At 41.6% G+C, this 16,862-nt stretch overlaps 1 protein-coding gene across 1 annotated transcript in view; it reads left to right on the top strand.

Moving 5' to 3' along the window:
• The window catches only part of MLLT10 (MLLT10 histone lysine methyltransferase DOT1L cofactor), a 119,850-nt gene that overhangs the window by 75,264 nt on the left and 27,724 nt on the right, over positions 1 to 16,862 (top strand). The window contains 2 exon segments of the mRNA XM_048511868.1: positions 16,619 to 16,710; positions 16,712 to 16,804. Coding sequence (XP_048367825.1) covers positions 16,619 to 16,710; positions 16,712 to 16,804 — 185 coding nt within the window.

Below are 16,862 nucleotides of genomic sequence, written 5' to 3' on the forward strand. Positions count from 1 at the left end.
TCCTGGATACGCTGTGTTTTCCTTAAAATTGCAACTGCTTCCCTGATAGTTAAAACCATAATTTTAACAGACTTGATTTAAATATCCTGTGTCTTTGTGTTCTTCTCAACTTTACATCTCTAAGCTATTTTTGTTCTCTTATTTCTGCCGTTTGACTCCTGCAGTATTTCTGTACCGAAGTGGTTTTAGAATGCCATTCTTGACTGTTCATTGAATGCAGAAGTAGGTGGGAAATTTGATTCAGATGTATGGGCCCCTGGCGCATAAAGGAAATAGATTTTGGTAATGTGATGGGTATGCAGAGAATATTTGCTGTTATGATGTTATTCCACTGGCATTTAATATTTTTGTTACCAAAATTGTAAGATACCAATTTAACATCAGGCACTTACATCAAAATATAATGCATATACAAAAGGTTATGTCCTATCCCCACTAATTTTATCAAGAGGGCCTCTTCATGTACTTAGATGTTCTTACTGACATTGTCAAAAAAATCAATTTAATGGATAAATAGTAGTGGAAGCAAGTGTGTGATATAGGAGGATTATCACATTCAGAAATTAAATAGGGAAGCGTTGGTAAAGTAAAAGACAGTCAATTATTTAATTCTTTCACATCATTGATAGTGAACATAGATAAAAGTATGACTCATTCAGAATGTTATAAAGTTCAATAATTTTAGTGGAATTACTTGCAGTTTTAGTTTTATACTATCTTGGGCTAATTTCATTCTGAGAATTGTCTATTCAGGGGGTGAAATGAATTAAGATCTCTTGGCAAAATAAGGAGCTCTTTGATTTTCTCATTTTTATCCTGCAGTGAATTATCCTAGGGCTTTGTTTTTGCATATGTCGCCTTTTAGACACAAAATGAATGAGCCAAGGTAATTAGGCAAGTGTGTCTAAGTTTTCTAATTGTTTGCTAGGCCTCAATATCCTTGATTGCATAAACAAACTCCAAGGTAGTAGATGCAGAAATAGAACTAGTGAAATATTCTCCCACAATTCAGTACAGCTTCTGAATATCAGTAAACTTTTAAAATGTTGGTGTTATAAGCAGTATTCCATAATCGCTCCTCATCAGGAGACTGGTCCAATATTATTACAAACCTCAAAACAAAACTCCATGTTTCAGTGATTATAATTTAGAACGGTACAATTAGGTATTGTCTTGTACGGCTAAAACATTAGTAGACTGTATTCATCTTTGTTAAAAGCTGGAATCTCTGATACTTAAACCAGAGAAATACCCAATCTAATGTGTAAAATTATTTACTCAGAGTAGCAGAGGTATTTAAAATGTAGAGTCTAAAATAATTTCCATAATTTTAACCAACAGATTAAATTCAGAGTTACCATCCCTTATGTATCATGAGAAATTAAGTTTTTAAATGAAACTAACAAGATGTGGACCATATTCTCTTGCTGAATTAATTGTGCAGTATGTCTCAATATACCTGTATTTTTTAATTTATTTTCTTGGATTTCTGCGTTGCGCTTTCCCTTTCGGGCTCTAGGCAACTTCCATCAAATAATGATACAATTTCTGCAATACACACAATTTCTACATCAATATAGATGATATAATTGTACAGTCTTAAATATATATTTTTTCCAATTGATATAGAAAATAACTTTTGATAAAATATATTGACTGGTTTTCATGTTTTTAAACTGTGGTCTCCTTATGCAATACAGTCAGTGAATTATTAGTTAATTATTAGTTAACGGGTATAAACTTTCCCCAACGCGTGGAAACCACAGATGGAATTGACTAACTCCAGTTATTCACTATGTCCAGTGATTGCCGTTCAAGTCGGAATTACGAGAAAGAAGACTTCGTTTTCCAGAATGATAATTCTCCTTTCCCCACCTCTTGAACTTTCCTCAGAATTTAAGGACAGACCTGCTGGATGAGACCAGTGATCCATCTGTGTCAGTATGCTGTCTCACAGAGTGGCCAATCAATTATTCTGCAGGGCCAAAAGGGCAAAGAAGCCGTGGCCTTTCTACAGAGTTGCCTCCTAGCACTGATATTCAGAGGTTCCCTTTAGTCACCACGGATGGACCTTTTCTCCATGAATATATTTAATCCCCTTTTAAAGCCATGTACATTTCAGAGGGAAACAAACTAAAGAACAAAATCAGGCTAGATGAATAGAACTAGAATTATGTTACATGTAGCCAGTTCAAAGGTGCAGCTCCCTTAGGCTCTGTAGTTCACTAATTCACTGCATAAGAGCCTCACAGCCAAATCTGTGAGGGAGCAGGGGACGGGGCGGATCCCCCTCTGGAGGTGACATGGCCCTATGCTGGTGGAAATGCTCTCCCTGGGGCATTTACCCCGGCAGAGGGACAAATCTGCTGGTGCTCAGTGGTGCAGCGCTTTGGAATGCCTAGCCACAGCTCCCAGCTCCGTGGTGGCACTCCCAAGGCATGTCGGCATAGTGGAGGCATTTCTGGGGGTGGAGGCGAAGCTGATTCTGGTTGGCTTCCACTGTCCATTCAGCCCTCTTGTACCAGCAGAGCCGATCTATCTGTGTTTTCCTCTATGGGGAATTCTGGGGGGCTTTTAAAAACCTTTTGGGCTTTTCACATTGTGGGAAAAATTTTGGGAGGGGTGGGGTAGTGCCAGAGTAGCGCTGTCCCTGCTCTCCAGCCCTGTCTGGATTGGGCTGAAAGTGGTATAGTGGTTAAGAGCGGTGGACGCGGAAGTGGAGGACCAGGTTTGATTCCCTACTCCTCCACTTGAAGCCTGCTGTGTGACCTTGGGCTAGCCACAGTTCTCTCAGAAATCTGTCAGCCCACCTATCTCACAAGATACCTGTTGTTGAAGGGAAGGGAAAGTGATTGTAAACTACTTTGAGATTCAGTATGGTAGAGAAAAGTGAGGCATAAAAATCGCAATTCTTCCTCAATAACAAACATTAACAGTTACAAGGAAATAAGTATACCAACTTCACAAATGTGTTATTTGGTTTAATCTAAAATAAATACAGTAAAATAAATTCCATGAACTGAAAAGTATATCTCTTAACAACATATTTGGGACTGGTATACATACAGTTTCTGAAAGACCTCAGGTTCTGATTGCTCCCAAGGCATGAATTACTTCCAAACATTATTACTATTATTATTATTTATTAAATTTGATAAACCGCCCACCCCCGAAGGGCTCTGGGCAGTGTACAGCGAAACCCCAACTAAAACAATGTGCACAATAAATAAATGATAAATAGTTAAAATACATAACTCAGAATAAGCAGCATTCTAAAACCCAGTAAAACAATATTAATAATACTAATGCTAATGATGGCTCCCGGTCCCAAGGCCAGGGGGGGACAGACAATACCGAAAGATGTCACGCTGGTAGTGCCAATGATGGTACAGCACACAACACAGGGACATCCAATCTGTGGCTGGCCTCCCCAAAAGCCCGGTGGAACAATTTGGTCTTACAGGACCTGCGGAAATCACTAAGATCCCGCAGGGCCCGCACCGCTGTTGGAAGTGTGTTCCACCAGGCAGGGGTGAGGGCCGTAAAAGCCCTGGCCCTGGTAGAGGTCAGCCGCATCACAGAGGAGCCAGGGATCATCAGCAAGTTGGCCTCAGCAGAACGCAGAGGCCTACCAGGGACATATGGGGTGAGACGGTCCCGAAGGTATGAGGGTCCCAAGCTGCGAAGGGCCTTGAAGGTTAACACCAACACCTTGAAGACAATCTGGAATTCCACTGGAAGCCAGTGTAGGCTGTGCAACACCGGGGTGATATGGGCTCTGAAAGAGCCGCCCACCAGAAGTCGCGCCGCCGCATTCTGGACCAGTTTCAGTTTCGGGATCAGTCTCAAGGGAAGGCCCGCGTAGAGCGAGTTACAATAGTCCAGCCTGGAGGTGACTGTTGTATGGATCACAGTGGCCAGGTCGGCTTGGGAGAGATAGGGGGCCAGCCGTCGAGCCTGGCGGAGTTGGAAAAAGGCAACCTGGGTAACATTAATGACTTATACTCTGCTATTTCATGTACCTAATTTAGACACAGTACCCTTAGTGTGGACTTGCCATCAAGCCATCCCATGCTTGATTTTAGGCCCATTCAACAAAATTGAAAGCTATCGAGAATTTGTAGATTGACAGCCCATGCGAGGTGGAAGAAGTGTTTGGCAGAGGCTGGGGATGGCATGGCAAAGGTGGCACCTCGCCACCTCCAAGGAAGTTTTGATGGCGCAGTGCTCCAAAATAAAAAAGTAAAACGCTGGCCCCCTAAAGAACTCCTATTGAGGAACATGACTTACACCACACATTGTGGTGGTACAAGTCTGCAGCTGGAGGAGTGGGCATTCCTGGACTGAAAACCAACTACTCCCGGAAATGCCCCTGGCCTGCCCCCAGCTGTACCAGCATAGCATTCTATGCTAGCAGAACCTTTGAGCATCGGGCTTTTTTGAGGTCTTACTGTGACATGCCTCTGCCAGCCATAGATGCGGGCGAAATGTTAGGAGCAAAAACTAGCAGACAAAATCCACGCAGCCTGGAAAATCCACAACACCCAATAGGAACAGACTTCTCTTGATATAGTAATTGTCAAGAAGATTTTCAGAGTGCCAGGCGGAAATATGAAGTGAAGGAATTGTTCTCCCATTCAAATGCATTCCCCTCATTCAAATGTTGAGTTTTATTATGAAGTAATAAATGAATAAAAGTTTGTCTGGGAACAGTGACAGATTCACAGTGCTACCAGTCAGGGGTTGTAGGCTGCCGGAAAGCCAGAACTGTTCTTCTTTACTCCTAGGAAGATGTGTAGATGCACAAACAATGGGCCAGCACATTTGGAGGTACAGCCAGTCTATATCAAAGGTTGCTTCTTGTCTGAGAAAAGTGGTGGCTGAGGATAATTACAGGGGGATTGATGGGCTGCAGCCGAACACCACAGGATGAAAGAATCAGAAGCAGTTCCCACACACATGTTCGTCTCAGCATGGGTGGCAAGAAGGAAATGCCAAGAGATCCTTGGACAATTCCTGTAGTAGAACACAGTCCCCATCTATCAGGTACATGCAGATTATGGCCAACTGTGGAGGAACACCCTCCACCCAGGAATTTATCTCAGTGTTCCGATTGTCCTGGCTTCTGTCTGTCCACGGACAGGAGTCCTGCAGAATGATTCCTGGCTGAAGGGAGAGGGAGTTTGAAATAGGAACTGTCAAGACCTCAGCACAGACCACTCAAACTCTTTGTTATGCTAATACAACCTCATCTCCTGCTTATAAGTCACACCTAGAGCTATAAAGCTGGAAAGACTAAAGGAAAACTCTTCGTTTGGGAAAGAGGTTATAAAAACTCTGGACCGGAGGGATAGTGATCTGTTCCATTTTGAACAGCATTTTGGGTGTGCACAAGCTGTGATGGACTATGCTTTCACCGAGGGACTTAATCTTGTCCACAAGGCAGGGGACAGTGCCAAAAGAACCACAGCTTTGTTCTTAATAAAGTAAGAAATATTCTGAACCCTACATAACACATCATCCCCAAGGAGTAATGGAACTTGTTCTGAATTAAGTATTTTCTTCCAGAAGCGAAATTAAAACTCATAAAGTTCACATCAGATGTGAAGCCTCTAACCTCATTGGGAATTCAATGACAGTACACCAAGGGTGGATTTGTTTTTAATCAAATTGATTTAAATCATGATTTAAACCACTAGTCAGCCAGACTTGGTTTAAATCAGATGTCTCCATTCTATAGCCCTCCAGATGTTTATGGACTGCAATTTCCATCAGCTCATGCTGGCAGGGGCTGATGGAAATCGTAGTCCATGAACATCTGAAGGACCATAGGTTGGAGACGCCTGGTTTAAATCATTATTTTCTACATACTTATTCTTAGTATAATCTTAATATTTACAACTAGACAAAGGTTTCATTTTTAGAATAATTCCTGCCTTACCTGCCTTGTAGAGAAACTTCATTAAAATAGCCGCAAGCTCTGTCCCTTTTATGGCTGGTTGCTATTGTAGCAAAAATCTTATATTCTCTGGGGTAAATATTTAGATAGGTTGTTTTTTTTTGCTTAAAAGGATTTTAAAAATATGGTTTAAATTTTAAAAATCAGATTTTTTTAATTTTCAAAAATCATTGATTTTGACCCATTCTGCAACACACTCTGATTCTGTTCCAAGGGCCAAATTTCATATGAAAACTCTTCAATGGCCCTTTGCTCAAGTTATTGAAAAATATTCCTGTATACCATATATACTTGTGTATAAGTCAACCTGCATATAAGTCGAGGTACCCAATTTTACCACAAAAAACTGGGAAAACTTATTGACTCGTGTATAAGTCGAGGGTGGGAAATGCAGCAGCTACTGGTAAATTTCAAAAATAAAAATAGATACCAATAAAATTACATTAATTGAGGCATCAGTAGGTTAAATGTTTTTGAATATTTATTTCAAAGAAAAAACAGTAAACTGGCTCTGTAAGCCCTGATTCTCCCTTTAAAACCACTCAGAAGGGGGGGGGTTGATTTAAAGGGAGAATCTGGGGAAAATTTGAGGGTGCCTGTCAGGGGAGAAATGTTTATGTTAGTAGGACCAACATTTCAGAGTATCTTTAGGAGCACCTCCTGATGATACCACCCAGGTTTGGTGAAGTTTGGTTCAGGGTCCGTAACTTTGGACCCTCAAAAGGGTAGCCCCATCTGCTATTAGCTTCCATTGGAAACAATGGGTGATGGGAGCACCCACTTTGAGGGTCCATAACTTTGGACCCCCATCTCTAGAAACCAAACATCACCAAGCACCAACTTGGCTGTATGCAGCAACAGAGATTATCCCTAGATAGATACAAGGCAGGTTTAGTGAAGTTTGGTTCAAGGGTTCCAAAGTTATGGACCCATAAAAATGTAGCCCCATCTACTATTAGCTCCCATTGGAAACAATGGGGATGGGGAGCACCCCCCCTTTGAGGGGTCCACAATTTTGGACCCCCTGAACCAAACTTCACCAAACTTGGCTGGTATCAGCAAGAGATTATCCTGATGATACCCTGAAATTTCGGTGCCGCTAGCCCAGGGGTAGGGAACCTGCGGCTCTCCAGATGTTCAGAAACTACAATTCCCATCAGCCTCTGTCCAGCCTGGCCAATTGTGGCCATGCTGGTAGGGAGGCTGAAATGGGAACTGTAGTTCCTGAATTTATCTGGAGGAAACCGCAGGTTCCCAACGCTAAGCACCAAAAACTGCGCCCCCTGGCAGCTGACAAATAAAAACCCTAAAATATTTTTAAAAATACATCTCACTCACGTATAAGTCGAGGGGGGCTTTTTCAGCACTAAAATGTGCTGAAAAATTCAACTTATATATGAGTATATACAGTAATTCAGAACCAAATACCGGTGACAACAGAAGTGACTCTAAGGGTCTGTCTGGGCAGCAATCTACTATTTGAAATTTGCACAGTAGGTTTAGGACAAAAAACACATAAGAAACCCATAAGGATGGAACTCTGGGTGATTAAGGTATCTCTCTACTATTTCTTCCCAGTGGTATGTCACTCCCAGATGAAGGTCAAGATGTATAACATGATGTATAACATAACCACCAAATCTCACATAAACTGGCAAGGTGAAGACTGGGCTACAGATTCTGAACCAGGAAGCACCTCTCTTCCTATCATAGGTAGACATTCGGCTTCAGCCCACCTCTGTGGACTATACAGAGGGTCAAATACACCTGTTGACTTGCTTAGCCACCAACAGATTATTATAAATAGACTGAAAGCAGAGAATTTCCAGGAGATAGTGGTAGGATTTGGAGATCCAGTAGTGTTGTTTGGCTTGAATATAATCATCCAGAGTTTTCAAAGAATTCTTCTTCAGTAATATGATTCTGTCTCTCCCTTAGGAAAATTTTCTCAGTGGTGGCTGCTACCTTTTGGGACTCTGTCCCTAGGGATATTTGCTGTGCTTCCTTGCTGTTACTATTAGGAGAACATTTATGTACCTTTTTTTAAAGAAAGATGTTCGAAGTCTTAGCCGCTAAATGCATGTCATAATTTTTTGATGATTCTGTTAGATTTTGGTGTTAACATTTTACAATTCCTTTTATTGCTTGATATTTTGTGTTTATTGTAAGTTCCCTTCTGGGTTTGTCATACTGAAAGGTGAGGTAAACATTTAATAAGCTTATATGGCTACTGATTTAGACTATTCCATTTATTTGGATGTTCATAAGCTTTTGGCTGTAAATGCAATTTTAGCATCTCTTTGTTGGAATTTCCTAGGAGAATAAGAAATAGGATGCCTTCTTGTTTGGGAACAATTATCTTTCAGCATCTGGAATCAATTCCTAGTAGTTCATTTACAAGATAGCCATCAGCCTATAATTTCATCATTTAAAAAATTCATATTGAAAACCCTTCTTTGAGATTTAGGACCTTAAATACTTTTTGGCATTATAAAATATGTGTTCAGATGCAAGAGCATGATGATGAACATTTTAAATTGCTTTGTTTAAAATTCAGTCCCTAACCTGAAACAAGTTTGAGAATTGGATCTGAAGCAACAGTGTTGAAAAATGCTACTTTCTGATGATGTCCCTTACTTTAATGTTTGTTTCTTTTCATAGGAGATTGGCCAAAGCACAGAGAAATGTGCAACTTTGTATTTGAGTTGACGTTGCAAGGCAATTACTTATTTTAAATTTGGTTAGGTTTTGAATCCAACTTTGGTGTCTTATGCTATAGAGAAGAGAATCTTTGTTAGCCAAGATTTCACTTCGTTTTATAGTGCTGTTAAAATTATACAGCTAGGGGAAAAAATCCGGTGTTACTATTGTACCAGGTCTGTTGTTGGGGACTAGAAATATTTGGAGTTCAAAAGTTTAACTGAGTTTTAGCAGTGGCAATTATATTTGACAAGCAAGGGACCCCTACAAGGAACTGGGAGGGGGACTCACTTCCCACTGTATCCCCACTGTTTCCTTTTCCTTCCTCCAAAGCCTGATCTCTTTCCTTTTCCTGCTTCCTTCTCTTTCCTGTCCACCAGCCAACCTACATCTATCTGTCCCTCTCTCTTCAGCTTGCTTTCTTCCTTCCTTCCCCTTGGCAGCCTCCCCCTTGGAACACAGAGCTTTCTTGTGCCACTGGGCCGACCTGGACACAGTTGCTCCATGAAGAACCACAAGGAGCTGTGGGGGATCTTCACTTTTCTCTTTATTCTCTCCCCCCCCCCCCAACTACTTTCTCTCTCTCTCTTTTAAATAAAAGTACTTTCCTGAACAATTCAATTTTTATTACAACCCTATTCTAAAAAAAATAGGGAGCAAAATGCGGATCCTCGCTGCTTAATCTGACAGACATTGGTCATGTGTTTCTGCTTCTATAATACTTGTATTCAGATATGTGTCTAGTCACTATTTATAGTTTTTAAATATCCACATATCCTTCACTGTTCAGGCTTACTACACCTAGCGATTAGCTGGCCCTTTTGAAGATCCAGCTAGAAATCTTGGGAATGAATCGCACTCCAGGGGGAGACCTGGAGGATGGACCTTGGCCATGTAACAGAAGTAGTAGGCCTCAAGTAGGCATCCTTTCCTTAGTAGGGCTGTTAGGCCTACAGGAATTTTTATTAAAGAGAAGTCATACAAGAGAGAGTAACCTATTTCCTGGTGGTTGTCAGAGAAACTGAGCAAGCCCCTAATCCAGGGAGCTTCACAGACTTCCACAAAATATGGAATTTCTATCATCGGAAAACCAGCTTAGCTTTCACAGAAAACAAATCACTACTTTTGAACATTGTGTAAAGATGTATGCTAACACTATTATTTCATTCATAAATAAGCATCATGCTTGAACGCATTTAGAAGGCCCATTCCCCCCACTCCCATCAGTAATTGACAAAAGTGTGTAAAAATAAGCCTCTTTAACAAGTTCAGCAACTGTAAGCGATCACAGCAGTGGCTGTAGAGAGATGCATTTTTGTTCTTTTTTTTCATTCTTTTGTGTGTATTAAAACACAACTTTAACATGGAATTCTTTTTCTTCTAACTCAAAAGCTTTCTTGTAGCTGTTGAATACTATACACGATGGTAAGTTATATTAGAATGTTCCCCACAGGTTCATTTATCACAGAAAGGTAGTCTTTTGTGCAGAATTCTGATTGAAGGTCTGCATGTTCTATTGATTGGATGAAATCCAAGGTTGTAGTGAGTCAATTGTTCAGTCCCTCAGTGAAAACTTTGTAGATACCTGCAGGAGGCTGATAGGTCAATAGTTCCTCGGGTTTCTTTTATTACAGTTTTTGCATGTAGCAAAATGATAATAGTGTTATTCTGCTACTGGGGCTCTTTTCTCTTTAATTATTTTTGTGACTAGCTTTCCTTGGCTCCATTCATAGCTGTGTAATACCGAGGAGGACTACCTGAGGGTGCCTTCCACTATGGCCATGAATTATTTATAAAACAAGTGGAAGGATATTTTTGTCTTATCTGCAGTTCCTTATTGTTAGCACATGATATCATCTGTGCTTATGCAGACCTCCCTCCACCACTGCAAAGTTGCATTCAGTCAGCATGGTGTAGTGATTGAGAGCAGGCGGACCCTAATCTGGAGAACCAGGTTTGATTCCCCTCTCCTCCACATGAAGGGCGGACTCTAATCTGGAGAACTGGGTTTGATTCCCCACTCCTCCACATGAAGCCTGTTGGGTGACCTGGGGCTACTCACAGTTCTCTCAGAACTCTCTCAGCCCCACCTACCTTAGAGGGTGTCTGTTGTAGGGAGAAGAAGGGAAGGGTATAAATCCAAATTCTTCTTCACCTCACTGCCTATAGAAAAGGGTGGAAGAGGGGGAAATGCTGCTGAGAATGCAATCTGCTACCGCCTTGCTGCCACAACTACTTCCTGAAGAATGGTGGGCCAGCGGACAGATAGGTGGTTATAGAACTTGGGAGGGGGAGGGTGGGAGGAGGAGAAGGTAAAACAATGAAGATAGCTATTGGCGGATACAGCAGCAAGAAGCTTAATCCGGGGGAGGGCGGTATATAAGTTCAACCAATAAATAAATAAATAAATAAATCTTGACAAGATGAAAGACTTGTACTTGAAGAGTAAAACTGATGAAGCTGATACATATTCATTTCTTTCTTGCTTGGGTTGTAGTCTGCTTTGGAAGATTAGGCTTGCAGTTTGGAGGCATTCCCGGATTCCTCTTTGACAAATAGGTGGCACCATGGCCAAGAATGCTTATTACTAGCATATGGTGGCTCAACAGGTACAGCTTTTCCTTGGTAAAGCTGACCTTGTCACTGTTAAACCTGTCTGGCCATCATCTGGATCAGCATCTTGTATGTCGGGCTGCCTTTGAAGACTGACTGGAAACTTCAGCTAATGCCCAGTGTGGTGGCCAGTGTTCCAAGGTTCACTGAAGGAAGACCAGTGCAGTATGACCTGTATTGCCTGGCAGGTTTTTGAGCCCAGTTCAAAGTTTTGTTGTGAGCTGTTTTGGACATTAATGGATTGGGAAATTTTGTACTGTGAATAGAAATACTGTCCTGAATTTAGCACAAATCAGAGGGATGTTAAAAGGTTGCTTGGTCATATTGGCAAAGCAAGATGGTGGTCAAGACTTGAGCAAACATTGATGTTATTATGCAGTCAATATATATCACCATCATAAAAAAGGTTCTCTTGGTGGTCTTTGCAGTCTGATTGAATTGCTTTTTGTATTTTGTAATCTGCCTTGTGTCTCGGTGAGAGAGGCTGGTTATAAATGAAGTTGATGAGGTTTGTGTATGTAAAAAAAGTCCACTGAACCTGAAAAGGATGTGATAGAAGCATGGCAGAATTGATGGATAATAATATGTGTCTTGAAGAGGAAAATGGCTGCTCGTGGAAGATGACTCAGTAGAAAATTGTGGTGAAGTCAGTGCAGCTCAGAGATAAAGTACATTGCGTATCAATGTTTTCCTGCCATTAATATTATATTTTAGGCCTCTAAGGGGGCAGTATAGGAAATCAAATAATTAATAGATAGATAGATAGATAGATAGATAGATAGATAGATAGATAGATAGATAGATAGATAGATAGATAGATAGATAGATAGATAGATAGATAGATAGATATTTGAAATATTACAAGTTGTTTACTTAGTTTTTGTATACCCTTAATTATATTATATTGGGTAAGTTTTTTGGAAGTTAGATTTTAATTTTTGCTTCAGTTTGGCTTGTAGATGTATACACGTTTGGTGTATTTACTTGTAATTTCCATCATTATGGGTTATAGTTATGACAATTCACCCTCTGAGGTGTAGTAGCTGTGTGATGCATTTTGATGTATTTTGCAATGAATATCTGTTATTGATGGGTAGGAATGATCGGTTTTTCTGATATTGCAAAAATACATTAAATATACTGTATATACTCTTGTATAAGTCGACCCGCATATAAGTTGAGGCACCTAATTTTACCACAAAAAACTGGGAAAACTTATTGACTCGCGTATAAGTCGAGGGTGGGAAATTCAGCAGCTACTGGTAAATTTCAAAAATAAAAATAGATACCAATAAAATTACATTAATTGCGGCATCAGTAGGTTAAATGTTTTTGAATATTTATTTCAAAGAAAAACAGTAAACTAGCTCTGTAAGTGGAAAAGAGGGTCAACAAGAACAATATGGTCTCAACAATAACTGTTTATGTTAGCAGTACCAACATTTCAGAGTATCTTTAGGAGACCCTCCTGATGATACCACCCAGGTTTGGTGAAGTTTGGTTCAGGGTCCATAACTTTGGACCCTCAAAAGGGTAGCCCCATCTACTATTAGCTTCCATTGGAAACAATGGGGGATGGAAGCACCCACTTTGGGGATCCATAACTTTGGACCCCCTGAACCAAACATCACCAAACCTGGCTGGTATCAGCAAGAGATTATCCTGATGATACCAGGCAGGTTTAGAGAAGTTTGGTTCAAGGGGTCTAAAGTTATGGACCCGCAAAATGTAGCCCCATCTACTATTAGCTCCCATAACTTTGGACCTCCTGAACCAAACATTACCAAACCTGGCTGGTATCATCAGGAGTGTCACCTGATGATACCCTGAAATTTTGGTGCCGCTAGCCTAAAAACCGCACCCCCTGGTGGCTGACAAAGTGAAAACCCTAAAATATTTTTTAAAATACACCTCCCTCGTGTATAAGTTGAGGGGGGCTGAAAAACTCGACTTATACACGAGTATATACAGTAAATCTGGGAGGCAGAAGTCTCAGAAATCCCAGTAATCACTCTAATTTAAACAAAAAAAGATTTAACAGAACCATCACGAGTAGGAGGCATTTATGTGAGTTTGCATCTTTGGGGTTGGGAAAACCTGATACCAAAGGTTTATCAGGTTTAGCCCTCAGGTATGTTGTACAGCATGTTCCACTTCTTTTTCTTACTATGTTAGTTTGTGTCTGCTAGTGGCTAGACTTGTATGGTCTTCCATTATACCCAGCATTTTAGTTCTTATCTCTGTTACAAGCCACTGCTTCTCTACTAATGCTCAAGACCAGCTTAATCCTCCACTGGCTTCTCTAGTGCTTTTTTGCTTCTCAGGTGGTCACCACTAAATTCAAGTTTATTTCTTGATGGGCAGGGTACCTGTTGTCTGCTCAAGCAAACTGCACAGGTTTTAATGAGTTCTTGCATTATGCATTAACATCTCCCCTTGCAATTCAGTGCTGGAAGCCCCAATTCTAAGACTGCAGTAGCACAGGCTTCTTTTCAGTAGCACCTCCCCATGTAAAATGAGGAAACCCCAGTGGTTCTTGCAATCTCTTTTCTCTGCCCGGTAAATTATGTGGCAACCGGCATGCTGCTTTTTATATGTTTGTGACTGCTTCCCAAGCAAGGTGCTGGTAAGCAGGGGCGAATCTAGGCAAACTGGAGCCTGGGGAAAAAATCTGAGTTTGGTGCCCCCCCACCCCCACCCCAGGTATGGACGACCACCCTCCCCCACAACGACCAAACAATGATTTTTTTGCACCAGCTCACAAAACACCTCCCACCACCAGCAAAAAATACATGGCTCTCTCCCCACCACTTTCCTAATTGTGTCCTCACACCAACCCTGTGAGGTAGGCTGCTAGCCTGAGAAACAGCGCCAAGCCAGTGCAAGGGGAATTAACTTTTAAGCATGTAAATCTCTCACAAGTCACCCCCCATCTGAAGGTTTACCAAACAAACCATCAGCATCATCTCTCACAAATCACCTCCTACCCCCAGCAAAACATACATGGCTCTCTCCCCACCACTGTCCTAATTGTGTCCTCACACCAACCCTGTGAGGTAGGCTGCTAGCCTGAGAAACAGAGCCAAGCCAGTGCAAGGGGAATTAACTTTTAAGCATGTAAATCTCTCACAAGTCACCCCCATCTGAAGGTTAACCAAGCAAACATCAGCATCCTTTCTCACAAATCACCTCCTACCCCCAGCAAAACAGGCATGGCTCTCTCCCCACCACTTTCCTAATTGTGTCCTCACACCAACCCTGTGAGGTAGGCTGCTAGCCTGAGAAACAGCGCCAAGCCAGTGCAAGGGGAATTAACTTTTAAGCATGTAAATCTCTCACAAGTCACCCCCCATCTGAAGGTTTACCAAGCAAACATCAGCATCATCTTCAGTTCTGCTGCTGCTTCTGGGCTCCCTGCTCAGCTTGCCTTTTCCTGTGCCTGCCGACCCCTGCTGCCGGGGGAAGGCTTCTGAGTAATGACACACTTAATTTAAGGCGAATAAGGCATGCTGGGTTAGAGGGAGGGGAGGCGGAGCTCCCCAGTCCTGCTCCTGGGAGCCCAGTGGGACTTCTCCCCCGCCCCCTGGACACTCCAGGCCACCGTACAGAGTGGGCGGGGCTACGACAGGCACTAGGAGCAGTCGGCTGCTTCAGTGCCTGCTTTCTAGTGCTTGCCGCCCCCCACGTGACCTCAATCGATGCGCCCGGGGACAAGGGGTACCCCATGTCCCTAGGCAGGAACGCCAGTGCTGGTAAGTCTATAACAGACGCCTATAACTTCTGGCTTGGGTTCCTCAGAAGATGAGGTAGCAGTTGTCTGTCATTTGGCACTTAGAAAGATTCTGCCCAGAAAGATTTTTCAACCTTTGAACTAGTTGGTGCTTCTCCTTGAGCAAAGAGTGTTGAAGGGAAATCTGGTCAGCATCATACTGGTCTTGTAGGCATTCCTCCTCGTGTAAAATGGGAGTATACCCTGAAAATAAGTGCAGTTGTGTGGGAAAGACACATGGGGGTGGGGGTGGGTGGGCTGAATACACCTTGAGAGAACTACACAAAGGCAACAGTGACATTGGAGTCAAGAGCGGGTTTGCCATTCAAGTAGCTTGGATATCCCTTTTTGAAAACATTTTTGTTCAGTGTTTATGAATGGGAAGACATGGTCACTATTTTCTTATTTTTTTACATGGCTGTCTAACTTTTAAAAGACTCTTATTTTCTGTTTACATTAGGATTTTTTTTACTCAAGCTAGCAGAATGGGACTGTTTAAAGAGCAAAGCGCAAAGCTCTTGCTCTCCAATATTCTTTGGGATTATCACTCCGAAATTTAGCCCTGCTATAATATCTGGAACAACTTGTTAATTACAATTGCAGATGGGTCATGACTAGAGCAAGGTGTAACTCTTTTCCCTCAGTACATCTTCAAGGTCGCTTTTCTAATATTCCACAAAATGAGCATTGCTGTTGATCCTGTCCTGATACAACTGATTCACTTTCTCATATTTTGCTTTACTGTTCAAAATACAACAACATTAGAACTGATTTGAGGACTGTATTACCTACAGGATTTATGCTCCTTTCTGATAAGTTAAAAATGGCTAAGCTTCTAAATAATTCTTATGCTGACATCTCGGAAGCTGTTGCTATATTTTTACTCTGTGTACTACAAGTTGTGCAATAATGACCTTCTTATTGTACTTGGAATTCTTGACACACACCAGTTTCATGCCTAATAAAGGTTCTGGAATGGAATGGAATGGAATGGACTGTTTAAAGGAAATATACTTTATCTTTAAAAGATTTATCTGACTCTACCTGTAACCCTCAGACCAAAAAACAAAGCAAAAAACACTCTGCATGGTCGAATGCTTTCACGGGTAGAATCAACTGGCTGCGGTGGGTTTTCCAGGCTGGGGTCTGGTAGTTTTTGCTCCTAACGTTTTGCCTGCATCTGTGGCTGTGTGTAGTTCAACTAGCATATCAACCACTAGCCATGATGATATGAAAGGCAAAAAACCGCATGTCTGCCATAGATGCAGGCAAAACATTAGGAGCAAAAACTACCAGACCCCAGCCACACAGCCCAGAAAACCCACAATAGCCAAAACCGCACTCACATTAAACTACACTCTAATCCTAAAACTGTTTGAGCCTTTTTTAAAAACAGCGGTGTTATGTCCATTATTTTAATTTGCCTTCAGTGAGCTGATTAAAGTAATTCTATGAAAAATACAATTTGGGAGCTTAGTGAGATCTGCCTTGTGTAATAATGAATGAATAATTAATGAATTAATGAATAAAAAGATCTTTGTGTGTGATGTGTGTGCTTTTTTTCTAGGCATTTTTAGCTTGGTATAATGATGAAGCCGCAGGTGTCGATTTCCCCAAAGCGCCGCGGTCTGCAAGCTCAGGCTCTAGCACCAAATTCCCTGTTTCCAGTCTAGCAGACTTTACCTCAGCAGCCTTCTGGTCAGGTGCAGCAAATGTCTCCATCATCTACGCCTTCTGTAACTGCGACTGTAGCTACCACTCAGGTAGGTGGTTGTCAGTGTTGATTATACAGGCTCTGGCTCCCCACAGGTATGCCATTCT

This window comes from Sphaerodactylus townsendi, linkage group LG11 (genome assembly GCF_021028975.2).
Source record: "Sphaerodactylus townsendi isolate TG3544 linkage group LG11, MPM_Stown_v2.3, whole genome shotgun sequence".
In the NCBI taxonomy this organism is placed as follows: Eukaryota; Metazoa; Chordata; class Lepidosauria; order Squamata; family Sphaerodactylidae; genus Sphaerodactylus; species Sphaerodactylus townsendi.